The sequence below is a fragment of the Canis aureus genome, chromosome 12 (assembly GCF_053574225.1).
Source record: "Canis aureus isolate CA01 chromosome 12, VMU_Caureus_v.1.0, whole genome shotgun sequence".
Classification (NCBI taxonomy): Eukaryota; Metazoa; Chordata; class Mammalia; order Carnivora; family Canidae; genus Canis; species Canis aureus.
The window spans coordinates 16,229,653-16,254,026 of NC_135622.1; the positions used below are offsets into that span (position 1 = coordinate 16,229,653).

Here is a 24,374-nt window from a genome sequence, read left to right on the forward strand (position 1 = left end):
CTGGAGCCCTGGGCATCTCCACCGTCACACTCAGGCAGGCTTGGGACATATATGTTCCTAGTTATGTTTAGGTTTGTCATGGTGTCTAGAGTTAATGGGGCTGGTAGCATCTCAGGAAGGTCTTAATGATTTTGAACCCTCAGCTTTTCCCATCAGCAATCCAATAGCCAGTCACTGGTCCTCTGCCAGCACATGCTTGTGACAAGAACCTAGGATGAGTTAAAAGCCTCCCATGTTCTTTGTATTCAGTGGCTTCCCTTTCTGCTCCAAGGAACAATAGGAGGACTGCAATGACTCCCTGTCCTGGCTCAGATCCTTAACTGTAGATTTTGACTTGATCCTTCTGCAAACTGTAGTAGTCCTTGCCACCTGGATCTCATCAGTGTGTCTATGTCCAAAGTTCTCCTTGTTGAAGACCATCCTCATATATCTGGTTTTGAATGCTATAATTGTATATGCTTAATTGCCCTGGTCAGTCCCTCCAGCTGCCCCTGGGGTTGGTTGGGATTTAGTCGAGTCCTTTTCACGATGTGGATAGAAGACTCTCCACCAGGGTGTGGATAGCTTCCTCATTTTCGGAAGGTTTCCAGTTTGCGGTGGTATTGAAAACCTCTATATCCTATCAAGTGATATTGAGGGTATAGTTTCCTTACAGTTCTCACAAAGCTTGGAAAGTAGTGGTGGAACTGCCATTGCCCTGTAGGTCTTTTTCCTATAGGGAAAATGGTTCCATGGGGAACCCATGGGTGTGAATTCCAGTGCCACGGCTTGTAGACAACATGATCACTTCAAGTTAGTCTCCTAGGGCCTTCTGTTCTTCCTTGGCTATCTAAGGGGACCCTAATGGCTGCTAGATTCTAAATATCTAGGCATAAAATATTCTGTATATCCTGTCAGGATTGGTGTGACTTGGGTGGTCATCCACTTCTGAGAGAAATCAGCAACCAGAATGAAGCCAGGGGTCTACTTCTGTGCAAAGAACCGTCCTTTGGTCAAGGCTTGTTTGTAGGAGACTATAGGGCACAGCCCCCTTACCCCAAAATTAGCTGTGTTAACTCTTCAAGCCGTTATATTAAGACTCCCCTCTAGACTTCCTGAATGCTCTCTTTTACCTTTACTGTTTTATCCTGCTGCCTGGCAACTCCTGTATGCTTAAGCAAGTTCTTGCTTTAGCTTTAGTGTCAAACCTCTCATGTCTCAGACTGCTGACTTTGAGACCATGTGTAACTATTATGTAAGAGCTTTGACTAGCTGATCCAGACACAACAACCCACTCAGAGTTGATTGCTCAGAGAAATGGAGGTTTTTACAAAACAAAATTCAAGCACTGGACCTACCAGCTCTGACAATGTGGAGTGCTACCATTCAGTGATAGCTCATTGGACATTGGAGGAGAATATTTTAGTTTGCTTTGTTGAGGGAATTCTAGAAGTTAACAGAGAAAAATGCTAGACTTAACAATAGCAATGACAAGACTTCCCAGTTGAAGGTATACTCTGTCCCAGGTGTGGTACTAAATACTTGACATTCAAGATTGAATTTAGTTCTAAGCACCATACTGTGATATTAAGTATTATTTATATCCATTTTATAAGCAAGGAAATGGAAGCTCCAAAAAGTTAGGTACCATGTCTAATATTAGATAGCTGGCAGAGGCAGAGCCAAGATTTAAATCCAGCTATGTCTGATTCTGCTCCACTACCCTGTCCCTCTAGTCCAGCATGCACCACAGAAAGACCTTATGTGGCTTCAATGTCCTGTGACATTTGTCCTGTTTCATGTAACAGGAACTATCTTTACTTTTATTTTTTTCCCCCTCTTTGGCCAAGAAGAGTACAAGACAGATAAAGGACCTTCCCCAGGTGGTCCTTTATCTGTCTTGTACCCTATTTGGCCAAAACCAAAGGATGTGGAGATTCCACCCCTACAATTCAGTGAGAACCTTCCTGACTAACTCTGTCTTTCAGCTGGAGGGACTTGCCTTTGCTACAACTGATGATACAATGAAGACTCTCAACATTCAGACTGAGACTGTAGTGGAGTGGCCTTGTCCCCCTTCAGACCCTAATTAAATGTCACTTTGACAAGACAGTAATCATAACCTGTCTAGTTAATGCCTAACTTGCTTAAATATTATAAACTTAGATAATACAATGGTGCTGTTTGAGGAAACTAGATGAGGACTCATTTTGACATACTGAGTTTTAAGGGGCTGATAGGCCATCTCTGTGAGGAAGTCCAGCAGCCAAGGGCAGACATGGACCAGAGATTGGAAGGCATCAGACTTTCAGAGAATTTGGGGAATAATTTGCATAGAAAGTCTAGCTGGAAGTATAAGAATGAGTGAGGTCATTTAAGTATATGTGACAAGGACTAAGGATTGATCCTTACACAGTTAGGGGCTAGAAAGGAAAATAGAAGCAACCAAAGGAGATAGAGAAGCAACTGTTAGGGGGAGGAGGGTAGACTTCTAAGAGAATCAAGACAGGATATTTGAAGGAGGGAGTAAGTAAAAAATATCAGATGCTGCATAAAGGTTAGGAGGATGAGCACTGAGAAAAGAGTCCTAGCTGAAATGTAAGGGAGTAGTCTTAGGCACGGGGATGGGAAAGTGTGATTTGTTTTTTGGAAATAATAGGCCATCTGGGTTTGGTCAGAGGAAAGTATTCATTTTGAGCAGTATTAGGAAGTAATTTGGGCTAATGGGTTTATATTCTAGGCAATGGTGAGTCATTTTGTCATTCTCTTGCTTAAAAATTTATCAAGGCAGTGACTGATATTGTAGGAATATTAATCTGCGGTGGATATGAGAGTAAACTAGGAGCAAAGCTAGGTAGTATGGAGAGAAGGCGGTTGCTGCTGTAGTTGAGATGAGAGGTAAGAAGAGCCACCGTAGAATGTATTATTAACCTTTGTCCACAGTGCCCAGACATCTTGGCACCCTCTTGCTGAGCTGTCATCCATCTCTTTTCTCAAGCTAGATTGCTCCCACTGCCACACAGATGAGATGCTTGTGCCTTTGTGGGGCCCTTCATTCCAGAAGACTGTCTTGACCCAGTGTTCCCTTTTTGGGAACCTCAGATCACATCTAATTTTAATGGGACTTATTCAAGGCTCTTTTGGTAAAACAAAACCTTACTTACTAACTACAGATGAGCCATCAGAATGGGCCTGTAGTATTTTTATACTCAGGGGATATAGAACTATTTTGCTATTCCAACTACCATTGATGTAATCAGGCTCCAGCAACACTACATACCTTCCCTAGTGAACTAGAGGTATTGTGTCTGGCTCTTCTAAGCCATAACTTTGATTCCTGACCAGCCAGACTTAACTTCCCTGCCAGTTTCCGGTTGAAGTCATCCCTGGTTTTCGTTTTTAAATGTTATCTTGAAGGCTGTCTTCATGCTGGATGCTCAGGTAAGATAACTCCTGGCTGGCCCTGGTGGACTCCTACATCTCTTGCCTCGTGTCCAGATTGGGTCTGCTATAGTCCCTGAATGAAGAAGGCAGTTACTTGCCAAATCAGTGAATTCTGTCTTGAGTTTCAGGTCTTCATTGACTTTGCAGATTCCCTTCTTCCTTTCTATGTATCCTTGACTCTGGTCCTGTCTTTTGTCCTTGGGGTAGGAGTAGGGGGAGGATGGCCCTTCTCTCTCAGCCCCAGGACTTGAGATGGTCTCATATCGTCCTGCACTCTTCTTTATCCTTCCTAAGAGCTCTAGTCCTCAGCAGACCTGCTTTCTTCCCTTCATTGTCCTTGTCCTGTCACATGGTCCCCAGTCAGTTGCAAACCCTAGCATTTCAGAGGAAGGATCTGCCTCTTGGCCTCTTAGTGTCTTCTAGGGCCATCTGCGGTGTTTTGTCACCAGGGCATGTGGGTATTGGTACCAGGGGAATGGAGGAATAAACTGATGTAAAGGGGGATGGCAGAGAGGGTAAATGCTGGAATGGGTGGGGGAATCAGGAATAGCAGACTGGGAGCTCGGGTTGGTAGTGGGTGAGTGGGAGATGAATGGAAATTGGGCTTTTCCTTCATCTGACCATCTTTGTAATTCTCACCATGAGCCTTTCTGTGACCCTAAACCAATTGCCCCCTTCTGGTCTATAGGATGTGTCCAGTTTCCAGCAGGTTGAAAGACTTGAGAATGGCCGGGGGAAATGTCCTTTTGAGCCAGCTCAGCGGTCAGCAGCTGTAATGGCTGGTGAGTGGGGAGAGCCCAGCCCTGTGGCTCCTTGCTGTAATTGCCTCCTCCCCCCCACTGCTGTTAGAATTTCTGTGTCCTTTCTTTCCTTTCCTTGCAATGTCTATCATTCCCATGTCTCTTTCTAGCCTTTTCTTTTCTCCCCACTGTGCCTGTGTCCTCTTGCTTTTTCCCAGATTCTGCCCCTGGGTTTTCTCTCGAGTACGTATCCTCTGCACTGTGAATGTGAGTGTTTGCTCTGTTAACCTTGTTTTCTTTTCTCATGGTGCTCCCCCCCACCCCTGTTTATAAGAGGAATCTACTACAGTGCATATTGTAATAGATTTAGGAGAAGTATAAAGAAGAACCTAAGAAGCCTTGTAGAATAGCATTGTCCAAAGTACTTTGCAGGACAGTAGAAATGTGCTATGTCTGTGCTGTCTAAAACGATAGCTGCTAGCTGCATGTGGCTCTTGAGCCCTTGAATAATGTGACTAGTTTGACTGAAGGGAGGAATTTTAGTGTCTGATGTCTGCCACACCTCTAAAGTATCAGACGACAACTGCCAATATTGCAGGATATTTCTTTCTAGCTTTTTAATTATATGTGTGTGTGCATTTGCATTTATATTCGGGCACTTAAATTTTGCTGGGCAGCTCTTTGTTGCTCAGAGAAATCCATCATCAGTAATGACTTAAATAAATTCCTGCTGTTACTTCCTTTGACCAAGCTGTATACAGTTCAAGTGTGCAGGGGTTCAGTCACTGTTGATGCCTACATCTTTTTTTGGAGAATGACTATGTAATTCTTTAGTGGCCACAAAGTGAATTGTTTGTATGCTATGTAGCCTATATTCTAGGTCAGACCACCTCATGCACACCCTTCAAATTCAGTGAGAATCCAGCCATTTTCTTACAATAGTGTACAAAAACAGGTTAATAGAAATTTTATGTGTGCATAGATTGTGGGCTTTTAAATGTCATGCCACATGGATTTAGTTTTGAATTTTGTCATGTAACTTTATATCATAGGCATTTTCTGTATGATTTAAAATTTTTTTGTGAAGAAAAATTTTAACAACCTGTTGCTACCCATCCTGTGAGCATACTATAATTTAATTAAGCAATCCCAAATCACTGATATAAGTTTGATTTCCAAATTTAATTTACCTCAAAGTTTTTGATAGTCCCCATCACACTGTAATGAATGTTTTTGTGCATTAATTTTTATTCTCATTTTAGATTGTGTCAAGATTCCTGGAAATAGATTACTATTTCAAAGGGTGTGAACATTTTATGGCTCATTATTTGTCGCTAATTGAGTTTTTAGAAAGAGTGTTCCAGTTTACACTCTAAATCAGCTGGAATGAGAGTGTTTTGTTTTCTTCTCAAATAAATTTTACTAGAATGATATTGTCATTTTGAAAGATCTTTGCTAACTTGAGGCTAAAAATGGCACCTTGTGGGATCCCTGGGTGGCGCAGCGGTTTGGCGCCTGTCTTTGGCCCGGGGCGCGATCCTGGAGACCCGGGATCGAGTCCCATGTCGGGCTCCCGGTGCATGGAGCCTGCTTCTCCCTCTGCCTGTGTCTCTGCCTCTCTCTCTCTGTGACTATTATAAATAAATAAAAATTAAAAAAAAAATGGCACCTTGTTTTAATTTGTATTTGTATTTTTTTTTTTAAAGATCTTATTTATTTATTTAAGAGCAAGAGAGAGAGAAAGAACAAGCTGGGGGCAAAGGCAGAGGAAGAGGGAGAAGCAGACTCCCTGCTGAGCAGGGAGCCCAGGACCCTGGGATCATGACCTGAGCCAAAGGCAGACACTTAACCAACCGAGCCACCCAGGCACCCCTAATTTGCATTTCTGTGAATATTAGTGGAATTAAACATTCTTCATATTTTTAGTACTTATTTTTATTTCTTTTTTGGTAAATCTTCTGCTCATATTCTTGGGCCAATTATCAGGTAGGCTATGTGTTTCAATCTATATCTTTTCCTTTGTGGTTACATTTGTTTTTAAACTAAATCCTTTTTTAGTTATAAAGCAGATAAAAATTTTTCTTCTTATAAAATTTCCCCCCAAATGTTTAACTCTTTGATCTGTTTGGAACTTACTTTGATGCATGGCATGAGATGGAGATCTAAATTAATTTTCCCAATTAACTAATCAGTTGACTTAGTAGCATTCATTGTATTGCTTTCCCTTTCTTCACTGATATTTGTTGTGAGCTTTATCATAAAATTAATTTTTACCCATTCTTTTGGACTACATTTTAGGAAAAACAGAATTTGGGACACAAGCTCTAACAGTGAAATTTTTTTTTTCTTATGCATGGCTTTATAGGAAATGTCTTAAAAGCTAGCTATACAAATTAAATCATTCTTAGTCATAGAGTGAATGACACCCCTTTGCTGAAAAGTAATAAAATGACAAAAGTTTTTGAAAATGAACATAAGTCTAAATCTAGTAAATACATAATTTGTCCTTTTATCATCCATCGGCAATTGAAATTGACAAAACCTTGTTTATAGTCATATATGTTTGCATAAAAACAGTTTAGTCAATAGTTTTCTTGGCTTTTTATCAAAGGTCTTTGGCAAAACCCTGAGCCAGTTGTTGGGTCATTAAGAAAGATTTATCAGTTTTAGCAGTTGTCTCTTGAGTCTATATAATTTTTTATCAACAAAATGACTTCTCAATTATATCAGTCTAAGGTAATTGATTAACACACTTTCTTTGTTTCAAGCAGTAATCTTTACATTCAACCTTCTGTATGTAATCTCTCTGTGGTCCAGTCAGCAAGTGAATTCACATTAGCATGTGGTTTAAGAACACAAATTTCACAAATAAGATCATCGTATAACAAAGAACATTTTCAAAAAGGAAAAAGGGTTTCAAGTCTTTTTTTTTTCGGATAATAAAATTCAAGTTGCCTTTCAGCTGATAATTGATGGAAATGATAAGTCACTTTCTAACAGATTAGAATGGCTAGCTTCTCCATGTTTCTTCGATCCAAATCATAGTCAATACCAATATTACATGTTTTCCTCTGAAGTTCGTACTTTAAAGGGCTATAATTTAAATTTCTTTACACTTGACATAAGTGCCAGTATTCACTGGCATTTTCAATGTTGATTACTCTGCTGCCCCTTTGTTTTGAAAATAGCAGCATATAAAAGAGTGACAACATTATGTAAGAACTAGGACCTAAATTCCCAGTTAGGATCTGTAAAAATGTCCGTAAGGATAATAGAGGTATGTTGAAATAAAAAGAAGAACTTTTAGTAATGAAAATAATATTAGAATGTAATAGCAGGAGCATTTCTAGTTTTAAATTATAAAAATTAGTGTGCATTGTGGATAATTGAGAAAATATAGAAATATATAATGAAGGAAGTGAAAAGTTTATTGTAATTCAGTAATCAGTGTTTTTATTTTTGAGTCTTGTCTTCTACTGTGTCTGTGTGATATTATCATGCATATTGGAATTATCATGAATATTTTACTTAATATTATATACTGAAATTTTCTCAGAATTAATTATTCAAAACATGATTTTTAGTGATTCCATACTCTTCCATCACTTGAATGTAGCACAGTCCTATTTCCATATAATTATACATTCAACATGTAAAATAAATTATTGCTTTCATAAATATTGCCACAGAGGAAATCCTTTCACATAAATGTTTATGCAAATCCTTTACACAAATCTAATTAATTGCGTATGAGTCAATCCAGAAAGTAGAATCGCTGGGCCAAAGGGTGTTAAGGTTTTTATGGTACTTGGTGGATTTGGCCAAATTGCCCTCCAGTTAGTCTTGCCAGTATTGACCAGAGGCTCTCTTTCATTGCACCCTTTGTCAGTCCCAAGTAATATACTTAATAAATACACAGTGACCACCTCCAGAGCCCAATATTATATATTTTTGCTTGCATCTCAATTAATGAGGTCAAACAGCTTTCCATGTGTTTATTGGTACTTGCATTTATTTAGGAAAAAGCCTCAGAAATCTTGTCTTCAAATATGACATTTATTTATGTTGCACATAGATAAAATTAAATTTTTCTCAGTGTCTGTTTTTATACTATTCTAACCTGGAAAAATGCAAATATTTTGACAGTAATGTTCACAATAGCCTAAGAACAGTGGCAGTTCTGTCTGTCTCCTTTGGAAGGTCTTAGTTGTCTTTTTTTTTTTTTTTTAAGATTTTATTTATTCATTCATGAGAGACACAGAGAGAGAGAGGCAGAGACACAGGCAGAGGGAGAAGCAGGCTCCACGCAGGGAGCTCGATGTGGGACTCGATCCCGGGACTCCAGGATCACGCCCTGGAAGGCGCTAAACCGCTGAGCCACTCAGGGATCCCAGAAGGTCTTAGTCTTCTACTCGTCCTTTCAACATTGGGGTTCCCTGGGCCCCCTCTCAAGGTCCTGTTCTCTTCTCATCCTATGTGGTTGTGATTTCAACCAGCCTCCCTGATTCTGTTTCCACTGCATCCTGATACCTCCCAGACATTATCTGGAGCTACAGACCACATATGCAACTGCCTTCCAGACATCTCCACATAGATGTCCCAAAGAGATCTCAAAATAAGCATGTCCCAAATTGAATTCATCCTCACTCACCTCCCCCAAAACCTGTTCCACCACCTATGTCCCCTCCTCTGAGTACTGTTACCCTCCCAAGTACCACAGCTGGAGACAGCAGTCGGTCATCCTTTGGCTCTGCTTATCACATCCTATAATGAATAGGACTTTTATGGAGAAGAGCAGAAGGAGGGAGTATTTGCTTTTTCTCTTTGGGAATCTGTACTATGTTTTATCATCTCTGATCTCATTGCATCTTGCGATTACTGCATCTGCCAAGAAGCACAGCAAATGTTCCAGATAGGGTGCTGCCAGCATTTTGGGGTCAAGCCTACCTCTTAAATTCAGTGTGTTTGCCCCAAGACTAGCATTCACACACTGAAACAACACAGTTAGTAATCCTATGTGACCAACAGAGGGAAGGGTAGAATAAAAACTACATCTCCAACTACCTAATTATATCTTCATAGTAGGCTGTTATGTATAAAAAAAACAAGTATCCAGCTGGCCTAATCCTTAGATAAGGAGATGAAGAATATTGGGCTAGGAGCTATCTATCCTGCAAAGCTCTGACTTTGAAGAAAAGGGAGTGGAGAAAGGAAGGCCAGGGCACGTTTAAAATTCCTTTTCTTTTAAGCTAATGAATGATTATTCCTATTGTAAATCTTCTTTAGAAGTGGCCATTTTGGTATCAGAGTGAAAAATTGAAACCCCAGGGTGTAGTGATATACTCAGAGCCATGGCAGTGTCCTAGGCTGTCAGTGTTGGGTTGCTGACACGTCTGGGAGGCCTATGTCACAGGCCTTGCACTTGAGCAAAGAGAGATCTACTTCCACACATCATTGTGACTTTTCTTTGGTTGTGATGCTTCATCTTTTGTGGCTTTCAGTCCTTTTTTTTTTTCTTCCCCAGTATTTCCAAAATGAAAAATATCTTAATTTGGGGGATAATAAAAGTAAAAAGATGGTAACTACAACAAACATTCAGTGAGTACAAAAAAGTAGAAAGGAGGAAATAAAAATCATTGTAATTCTATTAATCAGAAATAAATATTAACATTGTAAAGTAGTAGCTCCTTCCAATCTGTCTTACGTCTGTAGACATATACATATTTTTTAAAAATGGGGTTATATTATGCCGGGTGTTTTTTTTCTCACCACCTTGCTCACTGAATTCAGCACTGTGGGCCTCACTCTCTTTTGCCCATTATCTTTTGTCAAAGCAAATGTGTGTTTTAATGTTTACTGAATCGATCCGTTATGGGATCCACCTTGCCAATGATTTCACATACAGGGATATTTTATTATATGAGCAATGCAGCATCAATTTGCAATTGAGACTGTCCTGGAGAATCTAGGACATGTGGTGATCCTGTGTCCTCCTGTCCTCATGAGCATAGTGGCTGCTGTTCCTTCTCCTTGGGGTGTGTCTTTGTGTGTGTGTGTGTATGTATGAGAGAGAGAGAGAGAGAGAGAGAAAGACTGAGACTGTGTTACAAGCCCTTTGGTACTCCTGGAAAAACTGGAACCCTGCTACTTCCTCCCAAAGTGTTTGACCCCTCCTCCTGTCACTCAGTGCCAGCGACCTTCTGCTCTTTCCCTCTGAATAACTGTGCTCTTAAGCAATTCTAAGCTCCAGAGTAGCTGACTGCCCCTGTTGATCCCTTAGAAACTTCTGGGACCTTCTACATCCATCTACTGCTGGGTCCTTGCAAAATATTTGTTTGTTGTCCCCCCCCCCCCGCCCGCCATACACCCAATCATGCTCCTACATATTCATAACTGTCTCCTCCACAGATCTCTCTTCATTCTCAGGGTGTCCAAGAAACAGTGTCTGCCAGAGTTTGGGTTTTAGAGTGTTTTGTGTATGATGCTTATAGGGAGATTTTTCATTGTAACTCTGGCTTCTGTATCAACTTTTCCCCCCACCTTGGAAGTACAGGGGGTTGGCATGTGCTGCTCCAAGTGCTGCCAGACTATGCCCTAAACCTGGTTTTCTCCTTCCTGAAATACTCTGGGAGGCAATAGGATGCCATTTTATGGTCCATCTCTCCTCCACCTCTGGCAACAGCTCAAGCCTGTGGTCTGTGAGGTTTCATAAGGAGCCTGAACTCACATGCGCTGGGTGCCACCCATGCACTAGGCCTTATGTGGGCTCTATGTTTGTATCACATTTAACCCTTAACACCACTCTGAGTGGAGGGTGGCATTATCTCCATTCTGTTTGAGGTACCTGGAGCTAATTTGCCCAAGATCATACTACTTGTAAGTATTTAGGGTCCAAAGCCAGGCCTTCCAAGTTTCAGAACACTTGAATTCTTTTCACAATTTCCAATGATAGAAGAGTCTACCCTCCCCATCCTAACCCTCTGCTGCTGCCCTCAGAGGCTTTTTGACCCTTTTTTGCTTTGTATGAAAATAGTGATTATTCTTCTAGTACCTGAGACGTGCACTTTTACTCAGGCATCTGTGACCCTAGGATGGTTGTACTCCCCACCAGAGTGGCCTTACTTCTCAATGCTTCCTTCAAGGGGTGTGAGTCCCCGTGGCTCTGGCTGGGTTTCCCAAGCACCAGCTTCCAGCACACCAGTCTCTTGCTCCTCTAGTGTCTCTGATTTGATTTAACTAGTTGTCTTCAGTAGCCTCTCCCCTTAAATGATGGTATTCCCAGAGATCTTTTCTCACTTCCTCTTTCTTCCTGGCTCTCATGTTCATGGCATGGCTGAAGCCTGACTCCCAGGTTGCTGGACTGGCCCTGTTGCCTGGACCCTTCTGTCTGATTGCCTTCCAGGGTCTCCAACCAGATATCCTGAAGGGACATCAGCTGTAGCACATTCCACATCTAGAGTCCCAATTACCTCCTTTAGGGGCTTTCTCCTATCATTTCCTGACTTTGATCCTAATATCACCCTCTGCTGTCATCGATCTTATAAACTGGAGACCTTAAAGACACTCTTTCATTCCATTCTTTCACATCTCATATTCGGTTGATTTTCAAATCTTGTTAATCAATTCTGCCTCAGAAATAGCCCCCCAATCTTCCTTCCTTCCTCCCTCCCTCCCTCCCTCTGTTCGTTCCTTCCTTCCTTCCTTCCTTCCTTCCTTCCTTCCTTCCTTCCTTCCTTCCTTCCTTCCTTCCTTCCTTCTCTCCCTTTCCCTTTTATTTCCTCTGCTGCTACCTTAGTTCCAGCCCCTCTGATCTTTCCTGGATTCTGTGAATGGCCTTTGAACTAGCGTTAGCTCCTGAAAACTCAAAACTGGTGATGTCACTCTCTTCCTCAAGAAAATCTGTAGTTTTACTCATATCTGTAAGAGAAAGTCCACATTCCCTGGCATGGCAGAGCAGACCCTTCATGACTGGGTGCCCATCTCTTCACCTCCAGCTTCACCTCTGCTCACTAGCCTAGCAACCCCCGCTGCCCCCTGAGAGCTGCAGCCATGGGGAGCACCCCACATCTTTGAACACGGCTCCCCTCTTCCCCACCTGCTTGTCGTCCTCCCTGAAGTACATCCATCTGGCAAACTGCTCATTCCTCAGATCCAGCTCAGATGTTACCTCTTGGATGCTCTTCCCTGGTTAGATGTGGCTGGGTTCTCCTCTGTGCTCCCCTACACATCTCTTCATCCATGCCTCCTGGTGTCTGAATATACTTTTGTCTTCCAGACTCAGTGGGAGCTCTTGGAGGCAATGATGTGCACATGGCACAGTGGCTTGGACCTAGTATGTGGTGAAGGAATGCCACTCTGTTCTCCCCAGGGTTCCTATGACACTCAAAACTCCTCCAGGGTGCACAGGACCTTTTTACTGCTCCCTGAGTAATTTTCTCCTAGTCGTGTCTGACCCCTTGGCTGTGTCACAGGGTGGCTCTAGTTGTCTTACATTTCTCCCCTTCCGCGTGCCTGTGATCCTCTCTTCTCCAGTCCCTACCATCCCTGGAGCACCTCTGTCCCTTGCACTGTCCCAACAGGGAGGATCCGACTCCTCATTGCTTCCTCTGGCTGGTGTGAAGCATTCTTTACTTCCCCAGGCTATTGTTCCTCAAAGTGAGGTCCCGAGAATCACCCACGTAAGGGTAACTCTCACTGCTGGTTTGAAACTTCATCCTTGGGCCATCCCCTAACTCTACTAAGTGAGAATCACTGGGCCCCAGGCCCAGGAATCTTGTGTTTTGATCATTTCCCCCAACTGATGCTGGTGTGCCTTAAACTGTGACTTCTTCCAGAGCAGTGCCTGCCCCCTAATCAGAAAGAACACAGGTTCCTTCACACGAATACCAGAGTGGGAGAGCAGAATTAAGATTGGGGCCTGCTGCAAAGCAAACCCCCTTCCTAGGGAGTCACAGTATAATTAGTACATGATAGGGGAGAGGTGGCCCTAAAACAATGACAGCAACAACAAGCAAGCCAACAGGCAAAACAAAAAACAAAAACAAAAAAAACCCCTAATTTTCACAAGGGCCGACCTTATCCTTCCTTCCTGCATGTTAATATTCCGACAGTTTTCCCTTAACACCGGTAGCCTTTTCTATTCTGGAGCACTCTACGTCTATGTTGATGTTAAGTGAGATGCCACCTGCCTGTTGGATGCCATGTGGTGGGCCCCGAGCTCCTGAGGGTTCCTGCCCCTGCTTTATCCCCTGCTCTGCCTGCAGCCCCTTTTGCTTCTCTCAGCCATCTCTAACAGCCCATCTTCTCCCTGTCGCCCTGCAGGGGGGGTCCTCTATGCTGCCACTGTGAAAAACTACCTGGGGACGGAGCCGATTATCTCCCGGGCTGTGGGTCGCACAGAGGACTGGATTCGGACAGAGACCTTGCCGTCCTGGCTTAACGGTGGGGAGAGGGAGAGGGGTGCTCTGGGGGATAGAGCCTGCTGTGACCGGGTGGCCCCAGACTGTGTCTGGGGTATCTGAGGCCACTGGTCTCCCCAGCCCCAGCCTTTGCTGCTGCCATGGCCTTGAGCCCAGCTGAGTGGGGGGACGAAGACGGAGATGATGAGATCTACTTCTTCTTTACGGAGACCTCCCGAGCATTTGACTCATATGAACGCATTAAGGTCCCACGGGTGGCCCGTGTGTGTGCGGTGAGACCACTGTCCCAACTGTCTGCCTGTCATCTTCTGCTCCCTTGTCCTGTCTTTTCCTCTCTGGGCCTCTGTCTTTGTATCTCCTCTGTCTCCTTTTTTCCTCTGCCTTGGATTATTTTCTGGGAGCTTGGGGAGTGTGGGGGAAGGGCTCTGGCCTTGCACTCCCACAGATACCCTTATAACACACTGTCCCCAGGAGGTGGACTAGTGTGGGGGTTAACGGCAAGAGCTGTTGAGAGCTAGTTCTGGGTTCAAGCCCTGCCTCCACCTGTTCTGCCTCTGTGACTCTGGGTGGGTTCTTTAGCATCTTTGAACCTCCTCTGTAAGATGAGGTTATTAAATGACCTCTAGCTAGAAGGGTTGTTTTGAGGACTAAATGAGGTGACTTATGGGAAGCACGTAGGGGAATATTTTATAAGTGCTCAATGACCTTGGTCCCCATCATTGTTACTGTGACCCCATCCAGCCCCGTCTCTCATTACCCCTTGTAGTGCTCTGTATCTCCATCCTTGCCTTTCTGTGCATCTGTTTTCCCATCTGTCTGTGTCTGCCCTGAAGACAGGAGGAAACCTATATTGGTGTCCACATGCCTCCCACAATGTTGGTCTTCTAAAGAGAACTTACCATGCGCTTGTCACCCCAGGGGGACCTCGGGGGCCGGAAGACCCTCCAGCACAGATGGACGACATTTCTGAAGGCTGACCTGCTATGTCCAGGGCCTGAGCATGGCCGGGCCTCCAGTATCCTGCAGGATGTGGCCATTCTTCGGCCTGAGCACAGATCGGAGACCCCCATCTTTTACGGCATCTTTTCCTCCCAGTGGTGAGGGGGCCCTGGTGTGGAGGGGAGTTACAGGGTGGGGCATACATGGGGACGGATGCAGTGTATGTGCTGTCTGCTCCAGAAGGGGTGGGCTCTTCCTGGAGCAGGCAATGTGGCTCCCTTTGTATTTCTCATGGGTCATCTCATCTGATGGGGATGAGTTGCTTCTCCATAGTTCCCTCCCAAGTACCTGGCTCCAACCTGTGGCTCTTACAGGGAGGGAGCAGCTATCTCTGCTGTCTGTGCCTTCCGACCACAAGACATTCGGACCGTGCTGAATGGTCCCTTCAGAGAGCTGAAACATGACTGCAACAGGGGACTGCCTGTCATGGATAATGATGTACCCCAGCCCAGACCTGGAGAGGTGAGGGAGTGAGGGACCTCTTCACTTCACACCTGAATTGCTGCATGAATGAAAGGGCCCAGCTAAGCATCACGGACACTTGCTGGCCCCTGGGAAACTCACCCATCCTGTGCTTCCTCTAGTGTATCACCAACAACATGAAGCTCCAGCAGTTTGGCTCATCGCTCTCCCTGCCCGATCGTGTGCTCACCTTTATCCGGGACCACCCCCTCATGGACAGGCCAGTGTTTCCAACTGATGACCATCCCCTGCTCGTCACTACGGATACAGCCTATCTCAGAGTTGTGGCCCACAGGGTGACCAGCCTCTCAGGGAAAGAGTATGATGTGCTGTACCTGGGGACAGGTATGTTTAATGGTCAAGCAAGTTGCCCATTCAGTGTACGCATGCTCCTGTCACAGAGAGGCTCCCATATATACAGGTGTCAAAGTCCCAGGAACAGTTAAATTGTTATGTCTTGCCACTTGTCTGCTTCCTAGAGGATGGACACCTCCACCGAGCAGTGCGCATTGGAGCCCAGCTCAGCGTCCTGGAGGATCTGGCCTTATTTCCAGAGCCACAGCCAGTTGAGAGTATGAAATTGTATCAAGTGAGTTACAGATTTGGGGGAGTTTGCTGGGGGTACATCTGAGTCCAGAGCCAGTTTGTTACCCTGAGATCTGGGAGATGCAGCACATTCTTCCTCACTCTTTCTATAGAACTGGCTCCTGGTGGGCTCCCGTACAGAGGTGACACAAGTGAACACAACCAACTGTGGCCGTCTCCAGAGCTGCTCAGAGTGCATTCTGGCCCAAGACCCTGTCTGTGCCTGGAGCTTCCAGCTGGATGCATGTGTGGCCCATGCTGGGGAGCATGGCAGGTAAGTGTTGCATTGGTCTCTTGCCTGCTGTTCCAGGGCATTGACCCATCCACATGTTTGTGTCTGTATGTCATCTGTTGAGGTCCCTGGCTGGCCCATTCAATAGAGCATGAGGCCCTTGATCTCAGGGTCATGAGTTCAAGCCCCATGTTGGACATGGAGCCTACTTTATTTTTATCTTATATTTTTTATCTTATCTTATTTTTTGAAAGAGCATGCATGTGAGTGGGAGGTGGGGTGGGAGGAAGGGGCAGAGGGAGAGAGAGAATCTCAAGCAGGCTCCACACTCAGAGCAGAGCTGATGCAGGGCTCCATCTCACCACCCTGAGATCCTGACCTGAGCCCAAATCAAGAGTCGGATGCTTAGAGCCACCCAGGCGGCCCTGTGTGGAGCTACTTAAAAAAATGTTTCTCATCTGTTAACGATGCCCTGCCTCTGTGTGTGTTTGTGTGTATTCTGCTTGTGTCACTTCGGTATCCATCTGTCAGTTCATACTGACTTATGTGTCTGTCCATGTGGTGCTGCCTCACTGATGCTCTTTGCCTCTCTGTGGGACCTGCTCTGACCGTATGTCTCACCTTTAGGTTGCTATACACTTCTCGGTTTTTATTTTACAAGAGCTCTTGGAAGCATTTGCACAGTTGACTGCTTCCTCTTAGCTTCTTTGCAGTATTCTAGCCTCTTGCTGTCTGTGACTCTGTGTCCTCCTGGATTTCCAGCCTCCCCCACGGTCTGTCTCCTTTAGAATTCATTTCCCATCCTGCTTCTAAATGTGGGTAGTCCTCAGGGTTCAGTCCCTCTCTTAACACTTCCACGCACTGTCTAGATCTTGTTCCCATTACTTCAGTGAACCAGCTGAGTGCCAGTCACCACCACCCATGTGTCTTTGAGCTGTGGACTTCTGTATTTCACCGCCCACCTGACATTCCCTTGGGAGTCTTCACAAGCAGCTCCAGCTGCTCTAGCCAGTCTTAGCATGCACTGTCATTTCTTCTTTCCTTCATGTGCTCTTCCTATGGTTTTTCTCATCACAAAAAAAGGGCCCTCACATGATGAGATGAGCTTTGGATTATACTATATGTTGGCAAATTGAATTTAAACAGAACAACAAAAAAACAAAAATGGGCCCTCCATCCAAGTGAGAATTGCCCGTGCTATATTGCAATGTGTACGGACTCCAGGTCCATTTGTCCTATGCCAGTCTATAGCCACTTCTTCCCATCCCTGCCACTGTCACCCTAGTCCACGCCATTGTCACTTCTTGCCTGGATTACTCTGGCAATGTCTTAATTGGTTTCCTTTTGACCATTGGGGGATCTTGCCATTTCTTTTCCCCTCAGCAGCTAGCTTAAAATTGTATGTCACATTGAAGCAAATCCTTGACATCATACTCATCTGAAATATTTTGATATGTATTTCTATCAGGTAAGGACTTTTTTTCTTCTTAAATTTTTAAAAAGATTTTATTTTTTATTTAAGAGGGGGGAGCATGAGAGGAGGGAGGGGCAGAAGGACAAGCAGACTCCCCACAGAGCATAGAGCCTGCCACAGGACTCGATCCCAGGACCCTGAGATCAAGACTGAGCCAAAGGCAGACACTTAACTGACTGAGCCACCCAGATGCCCCCCACCGCCCCCCCCAGATAAGGATTTTCTTAAAAAGCAGTTTATTATAAGGAATTTCAAACATTCAAAAGTAGAATAATACAATGAATTCTTGTCATCTGTTGCTCACCTTCACCAGCTATCAACTCCTGGCCAATCTTGCTGCACCAATACCCTCTCTCACTCCCAATTATTTTATAGTAAATCTCAAACATCACTTTATCTATAAATCTGGCAGTATATATTTTTAACACAGAAGGAATTAAAAATAAAACAAAACCATAGTATCATTATCTTACCATAAACTTAATGTCCTGAAACATCCTGTCAGTGTTCCAGTTTTCTCAATTAAGTATACTATAAGGTGGTTGCTTAAGTTAGGCTCCAAATAATGTCCATCAATTGAAGTTGATTGATGTGTTTTTTAAGTCTTTTCAGTTTTATGTGAGATTCCCTTTAATGAACCATTTTAAATTGATGGCTTGTAAAGTACTTTTTTCAAACTGACTTTGAGATTTCCTATGTTGAAGCCCTGTTAATTTACAGTATATTTGTATATATTACTGAACCATAAGGCTACCATAATATTTTAGAAGTAAAAGTACTTGTTTTGGGAATTAGCTTTTCATTAAGAACTTTGATCTAGTAGTTTCTCTTGGGTATAACTTTTAGATGTCCAAGACAAGTATAACTTTTAGATGTCTAGGACTAAGCAAGTGCTTTATTGTTTTGATATCCATTAAAATAAGGATTTCATTGTATACTGTGTACTTGAACCTCAGGATCCATATATATATATATATATATGTTGGGGTATGGGGTATATGTATATGCTAGTATATTTCCTGGTAATACAAGAAATTACCAAGTTAGTATTTTTTAAAATTAATTAATTAATTTGAAGGAGAGAGAGCAAGAATGCTCCCATGCAAGCAGGGGGAGGGGCAAAGGGAGAGGAAAAAGGAGAGAAGCAGACTCCCCACTGAGTGTAGAGCCTGAGGCGAGGTGAGGCTCCATCCCAAGACCCTGAGATCATGCCCGGAGCCAATATTAAGAGTCAGATACCCAACTGATTGAGCCACCCATGTACCCCACCAAGTTGTTACTTCTCTGTACTCTCTCCTCCACATCTCGACTCATACAAGTGAGAAAGACAGACTATGGAGTTCCTGTGGCTATGTCTGCACATATGGCCTTCCTAAGTTCTCCACTCTCAGCTAGACTAAGCGACCTTGGTTTTACCCAGAAGACTGTAATGTATTCATACCAATCTTGGAACTCATTTTAGGAGCCTTAATTCATGCTGAAGGAGTTCACACTCAAATGGAGTCTGTCTTTGATTGAGGCTTTTGTGTGTGCAGATAGAACTTGGTTTCCATCCATAGCTCGGTAGAGGTCTCCCTCTGGGAGTTTAGAGTGAGTGGTTCCATCCTGCTGTTCCTGTGTCAGACATAGTTCATGCACATCCTTGGAAGTACCAGGATTGTGGTGTTTGAAACAGATCCGTTAGAGGCTAATAGGCATTGACTGTTGTTGGAGAAAGTTCCTACGTAGAGATGAGCAGCTTTTATGAAGCAAAAAGTCCTCTCCTGACCCTCACAGAATTTTGATAAACTTTTATAGAAAAGAAGTTTTTCCTCTTAACAGCAAAAAAGGTTAACTGTAGTTTTTGTGTCCTCCCTCCCCCCCCAAGATAAATCCTGTGGTTGTGGATACCCAGATGCATTTCTTGGAACATGTGTATGCGTTTTTAAATTTTATTTTTAAATTTTATTTTTTTTATTTTTTTAAAGTTTTTATTTATTTATTCATGAGAGACACACAGAGAGAGGCAGACACATAGGCAGAGGAAGAGGGAGAAGCAGGCTTCCTGCAGGGAGCCCGACTCAGGACTCCATCCCAGGACCCCATGATCATGCCCTGAAGGCAGACTGAGCCATCAAGGCATCCCTGTATACATTTTTTTAAAAGTACGCCCCAACCACCTTTCCAGCAGACCTACTGCAAATTTAATTCTCTGTAGTTTGCTGGAAATATGTGTAGAATTTGACATGGCAAGTGTCATGAGGAGTAAAAGGGATATTGGGGGAAATTTTATTGGTAAAGAGAATGTTGATTGATAGTTTCAGGAATGATTTATGAGACAGTGGGAGATGTAATTCCATTACAGTACTGAGTGTTCATTGGTACTGAAGAAGGCAGAAGGGGCTGTTGACACTGGATTTACCACGTGTTCTCTTCTCTACAGGCTGGTCCAAGACATAGAATCAGCAGATGTCTCTTCTTTGTGTCCCAGAGAGCCTGGAGGTCTGTATGGTTTAGGGGAATGTGGGTAAAGTGGGTGAAAGGGGGCTAGAATGTTGTCCATTTTGTACCCACTTTAAAAATTGGAAGATATGGCAGCGGGTGACCCATGGTCTTACTGTCTTTGGGAATCCCCTTTTTTCTTTGTCCGCATGGCCCCTTCTTGTATCTGATACCATGCCATATTTCACTGCATTATATTCCAGCTGGTAGCATTACCACTTTTCATGCCTCTGCTCTCTTTCTGCAGAACACCCAGTAGTGTTTGAAGTTCCTGTGGCTACAGCTGCACATGTGGTCTTACCATGTTCCCCAAGTTCAGCATGGGCATCCTGTGTGTGGCACCAGCCCGGTGGAGTGACTGCACTTACCCCCCGGCGGGATGGGCTAGAGGTGGTGGTGACCCCAGGAGCCATGGGTGCTTATGCCTGCGAATGTCAGGAGGGTGGGGCAGCCCGTGTGGTGGCTGCTTACAGCTTGGTGTGGGGCAGCCAGCGGGGCCCCGCAAGTCAGGCCCACACAGTGGGGGCTGGACTGGCTGGCTTTGTCCTGGGGGTTCTTGCAGCATCCCTGACTCTCCTTCTGATTGGTCGGCGTCAGCAGAGACGGCGACAGAGAGAACTTCTGGCTAGAGATAAGGTGGGCTTGGACCTTGGGGCCCCACCATCTGGGACCACGAGCTATAGCCAGGACCCTCCCTCTCCTTCTCCTGAAGATGAGCGGCTGCCCCTGGCCCTGGCCAAGAGGGGCAGTGGCTTTGGGGGCTTCCCTCCACCCTTCCTACTTGATCCTTGCCCGAGCCCAGCCCACATTAGGCTTACTGGGGCTCCTCTAGCCACATGTGATGAAACATCCATCTAGGGCAAATGACTGCTAGTAACTACTGGAGGGGAATGACCATTGGGGTGCTGGGGGTACTGGGCCTGGAAGATGGTCATGGTCTCTGAGCTCTCTTTGGTCTTTGCATAATCACTTACACTTCAGTCTGCCCTCTCTGGACCTGGCTGGGTTCGGGGCCAAGCCTGTGCTTGATTGCCTGATTCCCATGAGAGATCAGAGCTGCTAGCTGCAGTGAATCAGGACTTTCCCCACCTCTGCCCTCTGAACCGGTGTGACCCATTCAGCCTTGGCCCCCTATCTTGGGCCCATTAGTTTGGGGTTGGGGAACAGGACATAGCTCTGACTTTGCCTTCTGGTGGGGCCTGGCTGGAAGGAAGAGCGCTAAAGGTGGTGGGGGGGCTAGTGTGCATTAAGTCCTTTCATTCATTCTCTTAGTTTACCTGATTCTCTGTGGGGAGTGCATGATCCCCATGTTGCAACATAAAATCTCTGCCCTGAGATGTCCCCGACCCCAGTTTTCCTTCTTCCTTGAAAGTGTGTGTAAATACACAGGTGTTCATAGGAGGCCTGGCCACGTGCATGAACCACTGGGGCATTGCTCAGGTGTACTCAAGGTGGGACCAGGTGGGAGAAGGTTGGAATGGAGGCCTTGCCTGCAGAATTTCAGACCCTGTAGCCAGTGAAAGAATGCCTTTCCTTTCTAAAAGGAAACAAACCACCACCCCATCCCTATCACCTTCCACAACCCTTCTCTTGAGTAGAGGAATAACTCTCAAAGTGACCTTTTGGGTGGCAAGGACAGCGATACATGTGATCCCATCATTCTCTTTGTTTTTGTCTCCTGGCTGCCACCACTGCCACACACAGCTGTTCCTTTCTCTGACTGGAGTTAAAGGCTGGACTCCCTTCTTTGGCTCCCATTAAAAAAACTTTGTAACATTCTTAAGTATTAAGGGACAACAAAAAGGGAACGGTCCTAGGAAATAGAAATTGCATAAAAATAGGTTTGTATCAGTGACTTTACTCAGGTTGACACCCTTGCCCTAAGTCAGAAGTTCTCCAGCTGGGGTCCATGGACTCCCTGAAATCGTATGCAAAATATTGTCTGTACACGTGAATCTATTTTTATGGGGTGTGGGGGTGGGTGGGTATGGCTTTCATCAGATTCTCAAGGCCTTAACAAAGTAGAAGGACCCTGCCTCCAGGTCACCACAGTGGCTAAGCTGAGGGGGAGCCACTCAGTGGGAGTTCTTCCAACCCCGCTGTCCCTTCCCTGGGGTCAGTCCCTGGACTTGCAGCTGCTGGAAGCCCCCTTGTTTCTCCGGTCTCTGGAAGCTGGACTCTGCGTGTATCTGAAGATATTGTCGACTTCTACCAAACATAGAGACCTCTTCCTGCTTTACAGCTCCCAGATGCTCTAGGCTTCTCCTGCTCTGTTCTGGTCTTGGCCCGAGTATGTGCCTCATTCATCCCTGCTGGGGGACCCCCTTGAGCTCCAGTGAATGATCCAGCCCTTCCCAGTTGAAGTTTTCAGCTCTACTTTCCTTGGCAGCAACCTGTGAACTATTCAAAAGAGTCCCCTTGGGTTTAGGATTATCAGTGGTTTTGCCATTAATGAGTGTTATGATTTTTAGCAAGTAATCTAATGGAGGAACATCGGTTTACTCATCTGTAAAGTGGGGGATAATAATACCTACCTCAGGGTTGCTGCAAGGATGAAATGGGGAAACATGTAAACAATAAAGCACTATCTATACCAGTAGATGTTGTTATTGTAAAAATTGACCTAGGAGGCCATCATCCTATAGCTTAGCCATGGTAACCATGACACATGCAATCAGTGTAAGCCCCGTTCTGTGGGAGGAGGATCATTGCCTCACACAGAGATCCTGTCCTGCGTCATCTCTGGCCAGATCTTGGCTGCCAGTGTCCAGTTTTAGGAAGCAGGACCTGTGGGTTTTACGATCCTCAAGTGTTCCTGAGCTTAGTGATCATACTAGTTCTATAGGAGAATGGAGGAAGTCTTTATGTGCTTGTGTTTATCCTCACTTTATTCTCTTGAGGTTATGGGTTCCATTTGGGGGGAGGAAGAGAGGTAAGGAGATGTCAGAAGGGCCTGGGGTCTCTTTGAGGAGGAGAGGGACCAGATCACAGTGGCTTTGCAGCATTTGGTCCTTGGACAGTGACTCTGGTTGGAGGAAAATGAGATGAGATATGTAGGAAAAAAATGAAGAGGGAGATAGCCACAAAGATAACAGATCCACCCATTAGTTAGTATAATGTTCAAGCCCCAAGAATGAGTGATAGTACAGGAATGGGAAGCCAACTCCCAAAGAAATGGTGGGAATAACTGATTGCATGATCTTTTACCTGTGGGGGTATGTGGGAAGGGAGAGGATCTGTTTGTGGCTAAGGGAGCTAAAGAAAGGTGCAGGGTCCATGCAGCAAGAATTGTGAGGATTCTGGCGGCCAGAGATCTCCCTGGGTTCACACATTAAAGCAGCCATGGGGAGGGGGAGGGTTTGGACCTTGTGTTTGTGTTTATCCTCTGGCTCCAAAGACTGCACGCTTTCTGGCCCTCACTCCTAAATCCTCCTCTGCTTTTGGCTGTGGTCCCTGGTCCATAAATTGTGACTCTCGGCTTGCCCCTAACCAGTGCTCTGTGGCTACCCACATGGCCTTACTGAGGGATGCTCACTGTTGACTCTTACAAGCCAAAGGAGCTCCAGTGTACCACTGGCCCTAACCCAGCAGGAGGCTGACTCACTTCCTTTCTCAGGCACCCTCCCTTTCTCCAGCAGTCCCACAAGTTCACTGATGGCTCAGCAATGGCAGGAAAGGGATTCTTTCAGTATCTGCTGCTGGGTCCTGACCCTCCTGGCTACTGTGTCCCTGTCAGAGGAGGGCAGTCATGGCGACAACTGAAGGTTCTTGGTTCACTGCACACAGGTCGTGTCTCAAGGGTCTGGGGATAAGAGTAGCCTTTTCAACTGTAGCAGAGGCAAGGCTGGAATTTTTTTTTAAATCACCCTCACCAACTGAAGGAGAAGCTAGCAATTAGAATAACAAAAAATAGTTCTGCAATTTTAAAATGTAGACCCTTGGTGGGGTCTGGGGACAGACCTCTCTGTGACATGGCAGTTTGTGTAGCCAGTAGATAACACGAGCGGTTCCAGAGTGGCCCAGCTGGATTGATGTAAAACACCAGGTCCTGGCTGAGGTAGGGAAGGGCAAATGAGAGAATGATCTAGTTCCCCGAGTGAGGCCAAGGATGTTTGGAAGGGTGCAGATAAGAGATCAGTTTTCAGGGGGCTGTTCTAGCCTCTGTGAAGAAATGAGTGTAAGCCAGGAACTCTCTGCCTCTTTTTCAAGGACTCCCAGCCAGGGGACTAAGGTTTTCCCTAGACATAGTGGGCCTGGGGTTTAGAACTACAGGTGAATCCTGGACCTGCCCCCTGGTGGGTGTGGTAATCCTCATTTATGTCAGAGTTGGCATCCCTCTTGTAAACTCAGGCTTGGCCGACCACCAGCGAAGGGTTTTCATTACCTGCAACTGGAGCCATGGTTGGAGCAGGAGGAGTCAGCAACTGATACTGGACCCAAAGACCCACATCTCACTGTCAAGTTCAAGCAAGGACTTTGAGTTGAGGAGGCTTGGAATAAAATCCTCCTGGGACTGGGTTCACACCAGGCACACTCCAACAGTTAAGAATTAAGGAGGC

At 44.9% G+C, this 24,374-nt stretch overlaps 1 protein-coding gene across 6 annotated transcripts in view; it reads left to right on the forward strand.

Annotated features, from left to right (window-relative positions):
* The window catches only part of SEMA4F (ssemaphorin 4F), a 31,376-nt gene extending 8,962 nt beyond the window's left edge, over positions 1-22,414 (forward strand). For 3 of the 6 annotated variants that reach the window (XM_077842964.1, XM_077842965.1, XM_077842969.1), the window contains 10 exons: positions 4,112-4,205; positions 13,485-13,604; positions 13,703-13,854; positions 14,501-14,679; positions 14,896-15,043; positions 15,166-15,388; positions 15,523-15,632; positions 15,742-15,902; positions 19,757-19,815; positions 20,063-22,414. In XM_077842964.1, the coding sequence (XP_077699090.1) occupies positions 4,112-4,205; positions 13,485-13,604; positions 13,703-13,854; positions 14,501-14,679; positions 14,896-15,043; positions 15,166-15,388; positions 15,523-15,632; positions 15,742-15,902; positions 19,757-19,815; positions 20,063-20,673 (1,857 nt within the window). In that variant the 3' untranslated portion in view covers positions 20,674-22,414. The remainder of the gene's footprint in view (positions 1-4,111; positions 4,206-13,484; positions 13,605-13,702; positions 13,855-14,500; positions 14,680-14,895; positions 15,044-15,165; positions 15,389-15,522; positions 15,633-15,741; positions 15,903-19,756; positions 19,816-20,062) is intronic. The other 3 variants (XM_077842966.1, XM_077842967.1, XM_077842968.1) reach the window with 3 other exon arrangements.
* Positions 22,415-24,374: the final 1,960 nt, after the last annotated feature.